At 41.3% G+C, this 18,039-nt stretch overlaps 1 protein-coding gene across 1 annotated transcript in view; it reads right to left on the reverse strand.

The window, feature by feature from the left end:
• Positions 1 to 18,039, reverse strand: part of GDI2 (GDP dissociation inhibitor 2) — a 33,734-nt gene that overhangs the window by 5,155 nt on the left and 10,540 nt on the right. The window contains exons 3-6 of the mRNA XM_049624557.1: positions 16,967 to 17,066; positions 13,187 to 13,321; positions 5,276 to 5,474; positions 4,909 to 5,040 (exon numbers count right to left, since the gene is read on the reverse strand). Coding sequence (XP_049480514.1) covers positions 4,909 to 5,040; positions 5,276 to 5,474; positions 13,187 to 13,321; positions 16,967 to 17,066 — 566 coding nt within the window. The remainder of the gene's footprint in view (positions 1 to 4,908; positions 5,041 to 5,275; positions 5,475 to 13,186; positions 13,322 to 16,966; positions 17,067 to 18,039) is intronic.

Raw genomic sequence — 18,039 nt, forward strand, 5'->3', positions numbered from 1 at the left:
ACAAACTGTGACCCAAAGTAAAGATTTCGGGAAAAGCAATCGATACAGATGCCCAGATTACCTACCGATGTTAACATATGCAGGGGTAAAAGGCCGCTATTATGTATACATTCAAGGACAAGCATCCTCATTCAAACAGACATTCAAGAACACATTATTAGCACAGGGGCGCCTGCCTGGGTGGCTCAGTCGGTTACACGTCCAACTCTGGATTTCAGCTCAGATCACAATCTCACGGTTTGTGAAATTGAGCCCCTCACTGGGCTCTGTGCTGACAAGTGCAGCCTGCTTGGGTTCATTCTCTCCCCCTCTCTCTGCCCCTCCCCCACTTGTTCTCATTCTCTCTCTCTCTCTCTCTCTCAAAATAAACTTAAAAAAAGATTAGTATAAATGTATCCAGTAGGATCAAAACGAGTAAACAGAATCTCATTAAAAAAAAAAAAAAAAAACTATACTTAAAAAACTAGAAATTCTACATATAGAAGTACAGTACCAGAAAACAAAGTTAAAACTGACTGGGATTCATAGGCTTTTGGAAATAACAAAAAAGGGAGCCTGTGAACTTGAAGACAAATCAATAGGCATTATCCAATATGAAACATGGAGAGAACAAAAGTTAAAAAAAAAAAAAAAAAAAAAAGTCAAGAGTCTCAGTGACCTGTTGAAGTAATACCAAGCATCCAACATGCACGAAATTGGGTGTCCCAGAAGGAGAGAAAGAGGAAATGGGACGAAACATCTGAAGAGGACAATTATAAAATTCCCAATTTGATATACACGATTAACTCACACATCGAAGCAGTTCAGCAAATCCCCACGCAAAACCACACACAGGCGAATCCTAGCGAGACCGCCAAAAACCAGAAAGAATCTTGCAAGCAGCCAGAAGGAAAGACCCCATTCCAAACAGGGACACAGCGACCGAGGACAGGGCGGCCACCTTCTCAGCAGGAACAGCAGACACGAGTGAGGGAGCCGCAGCTGTCACGTGCGGAAGGAAAAAATCTCAAGCCGACAAACCACCTTCAAAAATGAAGGTGACAGAATACTTTCAGACAGATGCCAGCGGAGACCCCTCACCAGCAGACCCGAACTACAAGAATGCCACAGAAGGGCTGGACAGAGAGGTCACCACACGGAAACAAGGATTTACGAGAAGAGCAACACGGATGGTAACGTGGTAAAATGACTACTGTTCCTTCTCTCCGCTTTACACTGTTTAGTGCAGAACTTGTAACACCGCACTGTGGAGTTTAGTAAGTAGACGTAAATTACAGGCAACAAGAGCACTAAGGAGAACGGACTAAAGGTGTTGCGAAGTGGTTCTATCTTATGCAAACTAGCACAATATCCACCCCAAACAAACTGATAAAGGATGCACATGATAATCTGCAGAGCACTAAAAAAGTAAAAATAAAGAGGCATGGCTACAAAACCACTATAGGGATTAATCTGGAATGGTAAAAAAAGACTTCATTAATCCAAAAAGAGAAAAGAACAGAAGCGGGATAGAAACAGATGGGAGGAAAAAGGAAAACAAGCAACAGATCCAATCCCAGCCATATCAATAATTAAATAGACATAAACTGAACCAATCCCATTAAAGGCCAAGGTTGTCATACTGGATAAAAAAGCAATATTCAACCATATGCTGTCTCTAAGAGACTCACTTCAGTATAAAAACAAAGTATGAAAGTAAAAGAATGGGGAAAAAATATAAACAGGAAGCAAGCTGGAAAGGTTGTATTTAGCATGAGACAAATCAGAAACGAGTCTCACCTTGTTAAAGAACTCTAAATGTATGAAGTACGAACTGACAGCACTAAATTGAGAAAGAAGTAAATCCACTCTCTTGGTGGAAGACTCCCTCTCAGTAACAGAACTAGAAAAAGAACCCGGAAGAACACACGTGCGAGCAGCTCTCCCAGCTACCCGTACCGAGCACTGAGCCCAACACACACCGGATGTACGTTCCTTTTTCAAGGGCGCACTCATTCACCAAAATACATCGTTTATTTGACCATAAATTAGGCCTTAATTTCAAAGATTAAAATTTTACAAGTTTATTCTCTGATCATCGCGGAACTACATTAGACAGGAGTAACAATACAGTATTTAGGAAAATCTCAAAATGTTTAGCAATTAAGCGCTACCCTTTCAAGTAACCCAAGGATCAAAGAAGAAAAACAGGAAAGACAGGGTACCATTCTGAATAATACATATTTAGAGAGAAACTTGAAGACTTTTTTAAATCCTCATGTTAGAGAAGGAAAGTGAAAATCAATGATCTGTTTCAACGTTAAACAGCTAGAAGACGGGCACCTGGATGGCTTCAGTCGGTTAAGCGTCCGACTCTCGGTTTTGGCTCAGGTCACGATCTCACAGTTTGTGAGTTCTGGCCCCGTGTCACGACCCACGCTCTCAGCACAGAGCCTGCTTGGGATTCTCCCCCTCCCTCTCTGTCTCTCTGCCCCTCCCCCACTTGTGCTCATGCACTCGCTTTTTCTCAAAAATAAATTAATTTTTAAAAAATTCAAGAATTCATTTGAAATGGTCAAATTTCTTGTAACACAACTGATGAAATAAGAAACGGGACATTTGAGTAGCCTCATTTTCAATTCCTATGTGTGTTTACACACACATACACACACTGGCAAATTAAATCCAACAATAAATTAAAAGAAAAATACATCATGAATTAAGTGTTGTTTCCCCTGGGAATGCAAGGTTTAATATCCAAAAAATAAATCTGCAGTTCACCATAATAACAGCATAAAAAGAAAATCTGCATTATTAACTCAATGTCAATATCCATTCATAATAAAACAGCAAGCCAAGAAAGAGGAATTAATTTCAACAAAGCCACCTATAAAAACCCTATAGAAAACATTTAGTAATAAATAAAGCAAGGATGTCCACTGTCACCAGCAAAGAACTTTACTTTTTTTTATGTTTATTTATTTATTTAGAGAGACCGAGCACGCCAGTGGGGGAGAAGCTGAGAGAGAGGGAGACAGAGAATCCCAAGCATCTCCGTGCTGACAGCGCAGAGTCTGAAGTGGGGTTCAGACTCACAAACCATGAGACCATGACCTGAGCAGAAATCGAGAGTCATATGCTTAACCGACTGAGCCACCCAGGTATTCCACCAGCAAACAACTGTAAAATAAACTGGAAATGATTTCATTAACAGCAGCATCTAAGTAACTTATTTGTGAATAACTGAACAAGAAAGGTGCTCAATCTCTACAACGAAAGCTACAAACACTGCTCCAAAAAAACCTAATACACGGAGAGAGCACGCTCACGGACTGCAAAACTCCACATTAATTAAACTCGACTGCGATGAAAACCTCAGCAATTTTTTTCTAGAAATTGACAAGCTGTTCTAAAAATGTATGTAGAAACGCAAAGGACCTACCAAAGAGCCAAAACAATTTTGGAAAAGAACAAAATTGGAGCTGACTTCCATTACTTGATTTCAAGACTTCACACAAAACTACACTAATGAGGATGCTGTGGCCAACAGCATAAGAAACATAAACCGATGGAACAAAACCGATACGTATCTATGACCAACCGATTTGCCACAAAGGCACCAACACAGCTGGAAAAGAAAGTGTTTTCAACAAATGGTGCCAGAACAGCTAAACATCAGTGTGGAAAGATACGAACTTCAAGCCATACCTCACCTCACACACCGACATTATTTTACAATGAATGAGAAATTTAAACATAAAGCTAAAACCATAAAGTTTCCAGAAGAAGACATCAGACCCGATCTTTGTGCTGAGGCAGGCAAAGCTTTCTTAGATAGCACCGAGTAAGCAGTAAACACAGCCAAAAATCTGGATATACTATCAAAATTTAAAACTTGCACTTATCAGAAGAGAAGCCATTCACTGGGAGGAAGCACGTATAATACGGACTTCTGACAGAGACCCGCTGCCAGAATACAAGATCTCCCACAAATCAGCAAGAGGAGAGGCAACCCAACGAACGTTTGAAAACGTGCAAAAAGACGCCAACACCACAAAAGTATACAAATGGCCAGGGGATCAACACTAGTTCTCAGGAAATGCAAATTAAAGCCCCGATGAGACAGCATTTCACACGTACGTGGGTGAGTAAAACCGGGAAGCCTGACGACACGAAGTGCGGACAAGGAAGCGGGGCGACAAGAAGTCGCATGGGCTGCGGAGCGTGTAGACGGCACGAGCGCTCCGGCGAGCGGCTTGGCCGCGTCTCCTGGAGTCAAATGTACACTTTCCAGGTCAGCCGGCGGTGCCGCTCCCGGACACTTACCCAAGAGAAACGATACCCTACGTCCACAGGAACTTTTACACGGAAGTCCATCGTAGTTTCGGTCAGAATACCCCCCAAAGTGAAAACAACCCAGACGCCCACTCACAGGAAATTGTGCCGTTATCTGTGTTTTTCATATAATGGAAAACTACTCAGTATTTTGAAAACGAACTAAAATACATGCCTCAACACAGATGAACCTCAAACAGATCATGAAGCAAAAGCCAGACACAAGCGAGTGCATATTCTGTTACTCCCTTTATATGAACTTCCAGAACAGGCACAAGTCAGGTACGGTGACAGAGCGCACGGCGTGGGGGTGATGGCCGTCGTGAGGCGGCGGCAGGGGGACTTCCCGGACAAAAGGTTTTCTTCTCTTGATTGTCGCGTTGGTTACACAGGTCTGACGGCAAACTAATTTTTTAACTGTAGACTGGCGGTTTCATTATGTGTCAATCTTCTGACAATAAAAATAGAAAAAAGCATCTCCTGGCTCCCAGACCTCTCACCTCATCGCTCACAACCACGTGTCACGCACCCCCGCTGAAGAGGGGACCCGGAGTCACAGGGGTGTCGGCAATCAGGGCAGCGACGGGCACTCACCTTGCAAATCCCTGGGGCAGTTCTCCAAGGCCATAGAGAGGGTAAAGGTACGGGCTTTTGCCGTATCTTGCCAGAGACTCGCTGTAAAGTTTAATCCTATTGATGGTTTCACAGCATGGTTGATCTAAATAGCTAGAAATAAGGAAATAAATATTAGAAAATAAATACTCAAAGTGTTTTTTCTGAAGTGATTTCATTTCCCTACTTTCCTATTTTACGGAAAAGTTTCCATACCACTAATTTATAGCTAGAGGCTTTCATAATATAACACGGTTATCTTTGTTTTGTTAGAATTTTCATTTTGGAGAAGTGAGAAATCCAGCGACAGTTTCAAGAAAAATACAAATCTAAAATGCAAAAAACTTACTCATCGGTTCTGTAAAGTGCCAGGGCATGGCCCGTAAAATCTATGACATCTTGTCCCAAGTCAAATTTCTTGTACACATCTCGCATCGCAGTCTTCATAGGATCGATGCCCTCAAAAGTCCTGGGATCTTTTTCGTCAAAGTTGGCAACATACACTAGGAATTTTCTGAAGCGACGTTTTTCAAACAGTCCCATTAAGCCTAAAGAATTTGTCAAAAAGCAAACACTGACACCAGGACTCTGAGGAAAAGAGAGCGTGAGAGGCAAGCTGAAACGTGCCACGTTATTATCTGAGGCTGTGCTAATGCAATGTGAGACTTAAGACGCAGGGGCTCAGACAACATGGCTTCTACCTCCACTACCCTTTAAAATAAACCGACATAATGACAACAGATCAGTTATTAAGTCTTCAATTTTACAATTACAAGTAATTATAACCAGTACTTAACTAAAGGTAATATGCGTAATCGTGTCTCTCATCAGGCACAAGGTGAACAGGACCCCGAGAAACTATCCTTCACCAGGGCATCCACCCAAATGTCCTCCTCTGGACAACTGTGACCTCTACTCAGCCAACTGCCTAAAACTCTGAATGTTCTTCCTTTATCCTGTGTGCTACGATTCCCTCTAGAATTTCACAGAAAAGATGATTATGCTGCCAATCACTTACTTCAATAAACTCCTAGATAATCAGCCACTTTTCACACTAAAATAAAGATGAGGAGACAGGTATAAACTACTAGTTTCTAAACCCTCAGCTCTCTTACTAGTCAGTATTCCTTCTAGAGTATACAGCTTCTAGAAAGACAAGGCCTTCTTCCCCTTTCCTAAACTGTATGTATGGCTACCTTAAAAAACAATAAACTCTCGGGCGCCTGGTAGGCTCAGTCAGTAGAACGTGGGACTCTTGATCTCGGGGTTGTGAGTTCGAACCCCACACTGGGTGTGGAATGCTTTATCAAGAGGCTGGAGAAGACCTGTTCAATACCACTCAGGAGCAGGGTATTTTCCCACAAACTAAATATGGGGAAGTATCAAGAAAATGTAAATACTAGTTTCAGAGTGCACATTTTAACATTATGATCAGTAAATACTCTGGAAAACCACAGAAACCTGGTAAGAGATAGATTCTTTTTTTTTTTCCCTAAACGTTTATTTAGTTTTGACAGAGAGCACACAAGCGGGGTAGGGGTAGAGAGAGAGGGGGCCATAGGATCCAGAGCAGGCTCTAAGCAGACAGCAGACCTGATGTGGGGCTCGAACTCATCCGACTGAGCCTCCGAGGTGCCCCCAAGAAATGGATTCTTAAGTCACATGATGGCAAATGTCCTGAGGATTAGCTACTGGGCTCTGATCTACAAATTCCAAACACAGATTCAGAGTCTGTGGTAGGGGCTAAAATCAAACATTTAAACATTCTGCACAGGGCACCTGGGTGGCTCAAGTAGGTTAAGCATCTGACTTCAGCTCAGGTCACGATCTCACGGTTTCTGGTTTCGAGCCCCACGTCGGGCTCTGTGCTGACAGCTCAGAGCCTGGAGCCTGCTTCGGATTCTGTGTCTCCCTCTCTCTCTGCCCCTCCCCTGCTTGTGATGTCTCTCTCTCTCTCAAAAATAAACATTAAAAAAAAAATTAAAATGTTTTGCAAAGGCAGTTTACTGAAATTACTTAAAAATAAAATCTTTAAAAAAAATAAAAAATAAGGGGCACCTGAGTGGCTCAGTAGATTAAGCGTCTCACTTCAGCTCAGGTCATGATCTCGCAGTTTGTGAGTTCAAGCCCCGCGTCGGGCTCTGTGCTGACAGCCCGGAGCCTGGAGCCTGCTTCGGATTCTGGGTCTCCCTCGCTCTCTGCCCCTCCCCCACTGGCACTCTCTCATGCGCACTCTCTCAAAAATAAACGTTAAAAATTTTTTAAAAAATAATAAAAGTGATAAAGTCCCATTGAACAGTGTACTGTTTTGATATTTTGAGTATTATTTTCCCCAAGACTATCGTCAAAACAAACAAAACTAAAAATTAAAATGGTCTTGAGGTTATTAATGACAGCTGACTACACTTAACATTTTAAAATTGTACTTATGGGGTGCCTGGGTGGCTCAGTCGGTTAAGCAGCCGATTATTGATTTCGGCTCAGGTCAGGATCTCACAGTTCATGAGTTTGAGCCCCACATCAGGCTCTGCACTGACAGTGCAGAGCCTTCTGAGGATTCTCTCTGTCCCTCCCCCTCTTGGGCACTCTCTCTCGCTCTCTTTCCCCCTCTTAAAATGAATAAATAAAACTTATAAAAAAATAAACTAATGGGACAGGGGCACCTGGCTGGCTCAGTCGGTAGAACATGCAACCCTTGATCTTAGGGCCGCACATTTGAGCTCCACGTTGGGTGTGGAGCTTACTTACAAAGAATGAATAAATTTTTAAAAATCATAAAATTAAAAAATGGGACAGAATGCACATACAGTAAAAGTTAAGGCTGAAAAGAAATACCCTGTGACCACATCAGCACCACACTTCTGTTTCGTTGTCAGGGGTGAAAATAAGACAGCCAATATAAGACAGTCCAATTTGCAGCCGCTTCTCTGACGATGCCTCCGTTCCCTGATCACACTAAAACTGTGTCCTCCCCCACCTCCCTTCATCTTTCTGCACAGCATTACCACCAACGGGTACACTTGCCTTATTTATTTATAGCCTGTCTCCCAATGTAAGCTCAATAACAAAGTATTTTTTATTTTCCCCTTCTGTTGAACCTTCCCTGCCCGAAACCTAGAAGGGCACCTGGCACGTTAAGAAGTGCTCCCCACTCAATCCACACAGTGTCTGATGAGAGCAAATGTAAGAGAGGTCAACTTGTTCACGTACTGGATATACAATATACAAGAAAAAATGTTCAACCATAACGTAAGCGGGTTAGAAAAAAATCCTTTTCCAAAATACTCAGTTTCCAGAATACCGTTTGAATATCATTTCAAAGACTGTAAATACTGTTTTACTTTCTTTCACTTTCACACTGAGGTTTCTTTCCAAAAATTACACTTATATCAAGACTTTTAAAATACAAAAAGCTACAATATCCAGAACAGTTTTAAGACAATAAATACAAGCTTTGCAATTAGCTAACAGGTATAAAATTTGATCACAGAGAATTAGAAGAATATTGTTAAAGTGTCCATACTACCCAAAGCAATCTACAAATTCAATGAAATCCTTATCAAAAATTCAGCATTTTTCACAGAACTAGCATAATACTAAAATCTGTACAAAACTACAAAAGACCCTGAATAGCCAAAGCAATCTTAAGACAGACAAAGCTAGATTTCAAGATTTACAACAAAACTCTAATAATCAAACAGTATAGTACTGGCACAAAAAGAGAAAAAGAGATCAGTGGAACAGGACAGTGAGCACAGAAATAAAGCCACACCTTTATGAAGAACTAATCTATGTCAATAGATGCAAGAATATCCAGCGGGGGGAAGACAGTCTAGTCGCTTCAACAAATGGTGTTGGGAAAACGGGACGGCAACACGCAGAAGAATGAACCTGGACCAGTTTCTTACACCACGCACAAACATAAACTCAAAATGGATTAAAGATCTAAACGTGAGACAGGAATCCATAAAACTCCTAGAAGAAAACATAGGCAGTAATTTCATTACTGACATTAGCCATAGCAACAGTTTTCTACATGTTGGACTTCACCAAAATAAAAAAGCTTTTGCCCAGCGAAAGAAACCATCAATGAAACAAAAAGGCAACCTACTGAATGGGAGAAAATATTTGCAAATGATATACCTGATAAGGGGCTAATACCCAAAATACATAAAGAACTTACACAACTCAACACCAAAAAAACCAAAAAAAAAAAACAAAAAAAACAAACTTCTGATAAAAAATGGGCACAAGACCTGAATAGATCTTTTCCCATAAAGGACCTACAGATGGCAAACAAACACAAGAAAAGATGCCCAACGTCAGTAATCATCAGGGACACGCAGATCAAAACTGCAATGAGATCTTGCCATTTGCAACAACACGGACGGACCTAGAGAGTCTGATGCTACGTGAAGTCAGAGAAAGACAAATACCAGATGATCTCCCTCATATGTGGAATATAAAAAACAAAATAAATAAACTGACAAAAAAGCAGAAACGGACCCACAAATACAGAAGACTGATGGCTGTCAGGGGTGGAGGGGATGGGAGGCTGGGCCAAGTGCGTGAAGGCGACTGGGAGGTACAGGCTTGCGGCTGTGGAACGTACATGTCACAGCGATGAAAGACACGACCCAGGGAAGAGTCACTGGTGCTGTACGAGCACCGTGCGGTGACAGGCGGTGGCTGCACTTGCGGTGGGCGCAGCAGACCTGCTGAATCACTATGCTGCGCACCTACAACAACGATGTGTGACAACTATACTTCCATTAAAAAAGAATCTGAATTCTTCAATAGAATTTTTGACAAAGAGAGAGTAGAATTCGCGTCAAAACAACACTCCTAAAGTAGAGGACACCACAGAGAATCCTCACTCCACACCCCTAGCTGGGTCCCACAGCAGACACGTCCCCTGCAGACAGCCGCGGCCCTGAGAGCCCCTCAGCGCTGCAATGGTAAAGGTGCTCCATAGAGGGGCGCCTGGGTGGCCCAGCCCATCAAGGGTCCAACTCGATTTCGGCTCAGGGCGTGATCCCAGGGTCCTGGGATGGAGCCCCGCGTCAGGCTCCACGCTGCGGCAGAGCCCGCGTGAGGTTCTCTCTCTCCCCGTCCCTCTCTAAAAAATTTTTAAAGATAAATTAAAAAAAAAAGAAAAAGAAAAAGAAGGTACTCTACATAAATAGATGGCTCGCTGCAGTTAAGAGTGAGAATAAAGATTTAAGTGAAGACAGAAGACTTTGCCAGACACATTTCAAAGCCGTTCATGAAAACTTCTCCAAACATTTCTGAATACGTATGTTCAACATTACTTCAGAAATCAAAGATACACCTGTCATGTCACTGTTTGATTAACATAATGCTTGACCAATCAACAGGTATTTACTGGAACCTTAAGGTTTTACTTGATATCATCAACTGCCACAAGAACAGCGTACACGGCTCCTAAAAAGCCAACGTAAACTCAGATGACATTAACAGTAACACACTCTAGAAAAGAAACAGTCTCAGGGACACTGAGCGAGCAGACGACACCTGGAGTACTTTGTCTAGTCTGGCTGCCACACAATTACACACAGGCTAATCTTGACAAATCAGAATTTCCAAAGAAAAGTGGCGAAGAGTGGCATATTATATGAGAAAAAACTGGGATGGAAACTAGCAATGTTTAGCGTTAAAAAAAAAAAAAAAAGGACTACAGAGTATATGATACTTGTTAAAATATCTTTTAAAAATCTGTATTTTTATACTATACAGAATATACGTTGAGAGTGCAGGGTCCTAGATAGAGTCAGACAAATCTGGCCTCACACCAGTTCCATCAGTCATGAGCTCTACTTCGGGCTTTTCTTTCACACCTGTGTACCTGTAAAAGATAGTTTTCCCATCTGTAAAATAAAGACAACGGCACCCACATCTCACAGAGTGACAGCAAAGGGCTACAGAAAGTTAGACAACACCTCTGAGGTACTTGGGACGTGCATGCCTGTACATAATGTCCAAACGTGTTAGCTATTAAAATGATAAATTGTTCTTTTTCATCTTTCTACTGAACTTCCCCACTTCTACAACTTTCCTCATCCCATTCATTGTGCCCAGAATTTTCTTCTTAAATGTCTATTTTTGAGAGAGAGCAAGCGGGCACTGGCGGGGGAGGGGCGGGGGGCAGACAGAGGATCTGAGGCAGGTTCTGTGCTGGCAGAGAGCCCGATGCAGGGCTCAAACTCAGGAACAATGAGATCATGACCTGAGCCAAAGTCGGACACTTAACTGACTGAGCCACCCAGGCCCCCCTGCCAGGTATTTTCCTGCCTGCCATTTTGACTTCAAGATCCTACTCATTAATAGAAAGCCAGTTGCTGTTAAGGTAGAGATCTGGTAAAAATTCATAGAACTGTATACTAAAACAGGTATATTCTACTGTACGTAAATTATACCTCAATAAATCTAACCACAAAAATAGATACATAAACATATTTGCTTATTTTTGGAAAAAGAAACAGGAGTACGATAAACCAGACGGGCACCCGAGGGGCGCAGTCAGTTAAGCGGCTGACTCCTGGTTTCGGCTCAAGTCGTGATCTCAGGGTCATGAGTTCGAGGGCCTCGTTGGACTCTGCACTGACAGCACGGATTCTCTCTCCCTCGCTCTCTGACCGTCCCCTGCTCATACTCATGTTCACATTCGCTCTCTCTTCTCTCTCTCTCAAAAAAAAAAAAGTGAGCTGAGCTCAGTGAGCTGAGCATCTGAGTCTTGGTTTCAGCTCGGGTCATGAGGTCATACATAGTTCAAGCCTCACATGGCACTCTGCACTGACAGCACAGATACTGCTTGGGATTCTCGCCACTCTCTCTCTATCCACCTACCCCCTCACAATAAATAAACTTTAAAAGAAAGAAAAAAAAGAAAAACCAAAAACAAAAATGACCATCAAGGTAGAAGGACTGGAGTAGAACGGAAGAAGACTCTAAAATACATCTTCTGAATTTTGACTTTCGGGGCATATAAATTTTTACATATTTGAAAAAATTAAATCAGAAAGAGAAAAACAGAACTGCCAGAAGGTAAGTTCTTCAATCTGTGTTCAATAAAGGAGGTAACTAAAGCAATTAACATATGTAAGAGATCAAAGAGAGAATAAAAATTTAGAATACAAACTTTAAGATACTCTTCAAACTGCTGAACTCTTACTTCTATGAAAACATGTTATTTAGATAAAACTGTCATTTAGAATAATTTCTAACCCTTGATTACGCCACTAATTCAGCTTTATTTTTATTTGTTTTTAAAGTTTATTTTTGAGAGAGAGAGAGAGAGAGAAAGAGAGAGAGAGTGTGTTGAGTGGGGGAGAGGCAGAGAGAGAGGGAGAGACAGAATCTGAAGCAGGCTCCAGGCTCTGAGCTGTCAGCCCAGAGCCCGACACGGGGTTGAACTCAAGAACCGCGAGATCATGACCTGAGCCGAAGTCGGACGCTTAACCAACTGAGCTACCCAGGCGCCCCAACTTCAAAGACAGAATATCTTTCTTAGGAAAGTGTTTGCTATTTAAGAGAGGCAGGAATAGAAAATGTTAACAGGTTATCTAGCTTTCGCTGAGCCAAGAGACGAAATAATTTTGGGCAAAGAATTCAATCTACTCCATACTCACCAGAAATTCCTAAAAAAAAAAGAGATTTCAGAGGACGGCAACGGCACCAATTAGAAGATTAGTTTCGCCAGAACAAAGTTCTTTTCTTTCTCAGCAGTTTGGACAGTAAGGCGAAGGTGGTCAGCTTAGCACTGTGATTAAGTTCACAGGCTCTAGATTCCTCTAGAGTTTCCTTCCTAATCCTGCTGCTTACATGCTCGACCTCAGGTCTGAGTTCCCTCATCTAGAAGATTCTTCCAAATGAGAAAAGGAACGTGAAGTGTTTAGCACAGAGCCCAGCGCACAGGAAACGCTCAGAAAAACACCAGCTCTTCCGAACTACTCCTACGAAACAAGCACTGGGAACCTACACAGGCCACAAGCTCCACGCGACGCACAGTCACTTCAACTCTCTCTGAGCTTCCAAAGGCAGGGTTTTTGAACGTCCTCTTGGCTGATGATCCAGCAACTGCCCCAAACAGTGTGTGGCACTTAACGCACATCCAGCAAACACTGCTGACTGGACGAGTGAGTGGATGGGTGTCAGAACAGGGGACGTTACATTTGATCTCTAAGATTCCCTTCCGTTGTAAAATCTCATTATTCTGAGCAAATAAAATAAAATTACTTACTAGATGCCAGGGCTTCTGCTTCGGTGGAAGGAACCTTGTAGATTTTTCCTCCCTTATAGACAAAGCTCCCTTCAGTCACTTTGAAATCCAGATAGCGGGTGACCTCTGTATAAAGCAGCATCTTCACCAGCTGACCTAGAAAAGTCCCACAATTCCAACCGTAACTTAAATCTTACTGCCTCCAAAAACTAGCAGGAATAAAAGTACATTTATTGTTGGCTTGTACTGACGGCCTCCTAGTTTTTTCTTAACATTGTCCAATAACTCCTGCCCAAAAAAGTCTCCAATGCCACATTCCACATGGGACAATCAGAACGCATACCTGTTGCTTAGCATATTTAGAACTATCTTTTTTAATGTTACAACTTCAAGATTAATAACTTTATCAACTTGCTTTTGTAAAATCTGTATTAATAATTATTAGAGGTACGTATGAAGTTTAGAATTAGAGTACTACTGCAAATAGGTCCGAGTTTCCTTAAATTCTTATTATGTTTTAAAGAGAGGCAACTAATAGGGAAAATTTTTCAAGAATTTGTGCCATTCAGTTTGTATTATTCAATTTGTATTAAGATGAACATTAGTTTCAGATAAAGAATAAACCAGGCATACAATTTGAAATATTATCTGTCTATAAACAAAAGAAATTTAGGTATACTAAAAACAGCAAACTTCTTTGAGAAACCAAATTATTTTAAAGCTCATTCGAAAGGATAAAAACACCAGGACAATCAAAAGAATTTTTTTTGAAAACAAAAAACAAAGTTTCAGCTTTATGCAGCAAATATTAAATTGTACAGTTATATTAATTAACCCACAAATTAGAGGGGAAAAAAAGAGACCCATATATAAAAATGTAATATATTATAAAAGTTCAAATAAAAGTGGAAAAGATAAATGGTATTGAAGGACAAATAAATAACCATTTTAAAGATTTTTTTTAAATGTTTATTTGTTTTTGAGAGACAGAGAGAGAGAGAGAGAGAGCAAGCGAGCATGAGCAGGGGAGGGGCAGAGAGAGAGGGAGATACAGAATCTGAAGCAGGCTCCAGGCTCCGAGCCGTCAGCACAGAGCCCGACGCAGGGCTCGAACTCACAGACTGTGAGATCATGACTTGAGCCGAAGTCGGATGCTTAACCAACTGAGTGACCCAGGGCCCCCTGAATAATCATTTAAAAAAATAAATCTCGGGGCACCTGGGTGGCTCAGTCGGTTGAGCGTCCGACTTCGGCTCAGGTCTTGATCTCACCATCTGTGAGTTCGAGCCCTACGTCGGGCTCTGTGCTGACGGCTCGGAGCCTGGAGCCTGGAGCCTGCTTTGGATTCTGTGTCTCCCTCTCTCTCTCTCTGCCCCTCCCCTGCTCATAATCTCTGTCAAAAATAAACATTAAAGGGGCGCCTGGGTGGCTCAGTCAGTTAAGCGGCCGACTTCAGCTCAGGTCATGATCTTGCAGTCTGTGAGTTCGAGCCCCGCGTTGGGCTCTGTGCTGACAGCTCAGAGCCTGGAGCCTGTTTTGGATTCTGTGTCTCCCTCTCTCTGACCCTCCCCCGTTCATGCTCTGTCTCTCTCTGTCTCAAAAATAAATAAACGTTAAAAAATAAATAAATAAATAAAAAATAAAATAAACATTAAAAAAAATGTTTTAATAAAAATAAAAAAATAAATCTCAATCTCTAGATCTCGAACAGGATAACAGAAAGGGCGCCTGGCTGGCTCAGTTAGCAGAGCATGAGACTTTTGATCTCAGGGTCACAAATTTGAGCCCCACATTGGGTGTAGAGATTACTGAATAATAAAAAAAGTACAGAGGCTTACTCTCAAACAGGATAACAGGTAAATTAACTTATAAAATAGGTGAATTTACTTACACAGTGAAAAAATAAAACTATAAAACCAGTGATAGCAAATATTAGTATTTGTTAACCTTGAGGTAAAGAGAAAAATTTTAAACATACCCTTCCAAATCAAAAAGAATAAAAAGAAGATCAACCTATATAACTACACGAAAATTAAAAGCTTGTGTATGAAAGAAAACTATAACACAATTACATATAAAACCAATCACAAACCAGAAGAGATATCTTCAACATTCATTAAAAGAGTATTTATTCAATAGCCTTTATAATAAGAGCTCTTTCATATCAATAAGGAAATATTTTAAAACCTCAAAAGAAAAATATACAAAGCACAAGGCTGGCCAATTCACTAAAGACTATGAAAGCCGGGGGTCCTGGGCGGCTCAGTCTAAGGTTAAGCTTCAGACTCCTGATTTTGGCTCAGGTCACGATCTCATGATTTGTGGGATTGAGCCCCATGTCGGGCTCCACACTGACAGCACGGAACCTGCTTGGGATATTCTCTCCCTCTCTCTCTCTGCCCTGCCCCGTGATGTGCGTGCATGTGTGCACTCTCTCTTTCAAAAATAAACTTTAAAAAATATATACATAAGCCAATAAACATCTAGAAATCATTTTACTCTCAGATACTTTTTAAAAATCCATTATTTTGCCTTTTGGTATGACAAAGTGACAAAAATTAAAATGAGTAATATTTAGGACTGATAAAGGTACTAGGAAAGGTGCAGCCTCACAGTCATCTGGTGAGAGTCACAGTGGGCAATAGAAAATCAAAGCCTTAAGAAGTTACTGCCTTGATCCCCACACTTCTAGGGCTGTACAGTGAGGTTCAACACACACACACAGCCTGGCAAGTCATATACCAAAACATTCACCATAATTCTAGATGGTGAGATTCTGGTTATATAAATTTTACTTCCTTTCTGCTTATCTGTGTTTTCTAATTTTAATAAAATGATTTCATTACTTATGTAATTTAAAAAGTGCTTATAATTTACTTCAAAAGAATTTCAAAAAGGTAACTTTAAATTTCAGAGAAAATTCAAAGATCTTTCCATTAAAAGAAACTATAAGGGCACCTGGCTGGCTCCGTCAGTAGAGTGACTTTTTTTTTTTTTAAACACTTTTTCATTTTTGAGAGAGTGTGAGCAGGGGAGGGGCAGAGACAGGGAGACACAGAATCCGAAGCAGGCTCCAGGCTCTGAGCTGTCAGCACAGAGCCCCACGTGGGGCTCGAACCCACAAGTTGCCAGATCATGACATGAGCCCAAGTCAGATGCTTAACTGACTCAGACACCCAGGGGTTCCTGAATGTGTGACTCTTGATCTTAGGGTTGTGGGTTCAAGCCCCATGCTGGGAGTAGAGATTACTTGGGCGGTGGGGGGGGAACTTAAAAAGAATGAAAGCAAAGAACTGTAGAATATAAATTCAAAACCAAAAAAAATAAATAAAACACCAAAAAAGGGAAAGGGTGGCTCAGACTTTTACACATGGGCCGTAGACTTCACACCAACAACTTGGTTTTTTGATGTCATTTCAGAAAAAGGCACTAATATCATAGCAATTTTGCCCTTCTAATTAAAAATGAGAAAATATGTGGAGAAAAAAGTTTTAAAAGCCTCCAAACTAGAAAAAACCCTGTTTCTGAAGGCGCAGTTATCTAAGACCATCACCAAAGCCCCTTAAGAAGAGTCTGTGCCACATCCTAAGTTTGCGCCTCCAGAACCAACTACAAAGGAGTCACCCTCCCCCTCCATTTTTATGGACTCCAGATGCCTCTAATGGACCATATTATACTCACCAAACTGTTGCCATTCAACAAAATCTATTTTCACATACCTGGAATAATGCTCTCTGTCAAGAGTTAGTTTCTACTTTTAAACCAGATTCAATGGCATAAATTTCAGTTAGAATTCTTTACCATTGGCCATAAGGAACTTAGGAATTAAGTCAACATTCCAGTCTCTTCCTCTCCCCATTGACGCTGGTGGTGCTCCTGGTATTTTAAATCTCTTGTATAACTAAAACCAAGACAAAAATTACCCATAATGTAATAAAATTTTCATTATGCTATGCAACTATTCAATGTAACAAGGGCATGTCATTTTTTATCAGATAAAATTTTTAGAGAAGTTCCAATACACATCTAAATTAAATATATTACTAAACTAAGGAATGATAAAATAAGTATTACAGGGGTAGGTATTTCTTACTAGCAGGAAAGTAATAACACAAAACAACTTGTCAATGACACATAGCTCTGTAGATATACCCCTTATTTGTAGAAATCTTTTTTTAAATGTTTATTTATTTTTGAGAGAGTGCATGCACGAGCAGGGGAGGGACAGAGAGAGAGAGGATCTGAAGCAGGCTCTGAGCTCGAACTCACAAACCATGAGACTGAGTCACCCAGGTGCTCCTGTAGAAATCACTTAAACTCATTCTCTCCTGAATAAAAAGCTAACAAAAGGCTTACTTTCTCTTTACTGTTTATTTTTGAGAGAGCGCACGCATTCGCGCACACAAGTAGGGGAGGGGCAGAGAGAGGGCTAACGTGGGGCTCAAACCCACAAACCGTGAGATCATGACCTGAGCTGAAGTCGGATGCTCAACTGGTGCCACCCAGGCGCCCGAAAAGGCTTACTAAATTCTGGATTCTTCAAATCAAACAAGACAAAGTTAGTTCCAGTTAATTTATAATGTATATAAGTGAGTTGAGTAGGAGCTCTAGATAAAAAGCAGCTTTCAAGGGCGCCTGGGTGGCTCAGTCAATTAAGCATCCGACTTCCGGTTAGGTCATGATCTCGCAGTTCGTGAGTTCTAGCCCCGCACTGGGCTCTGTGCAAACAGCTCGGAGCCTGAAGCCTGCTTGGGATTCTGTGTCTCCCTCTCTCTCTGCCCCTCCCCTGTTTGTACTCTCTCTCTCTCTCAAAAATAAACATAGGAAAGAAAGAAAGAAAGAAAGAAAGAAAGAAAGAAAGAAAGAAAGAAAGA

The sequence above is a fragment of the Panthera uncia genome, chromosome B4 (genome assembly GCF_023721935.1).
Source record: "Panthera uncia isolate 11264 chromosome B4, Puncia_PCG_1.0, whole genome shotgun sequence".
Taxonomy (NCBI): domain Eukaryota; kingdom Metazoa; phylum Chordata; class Mammalia; order Carnivora; family Felidae; genus Panthera; species Panthera uncia.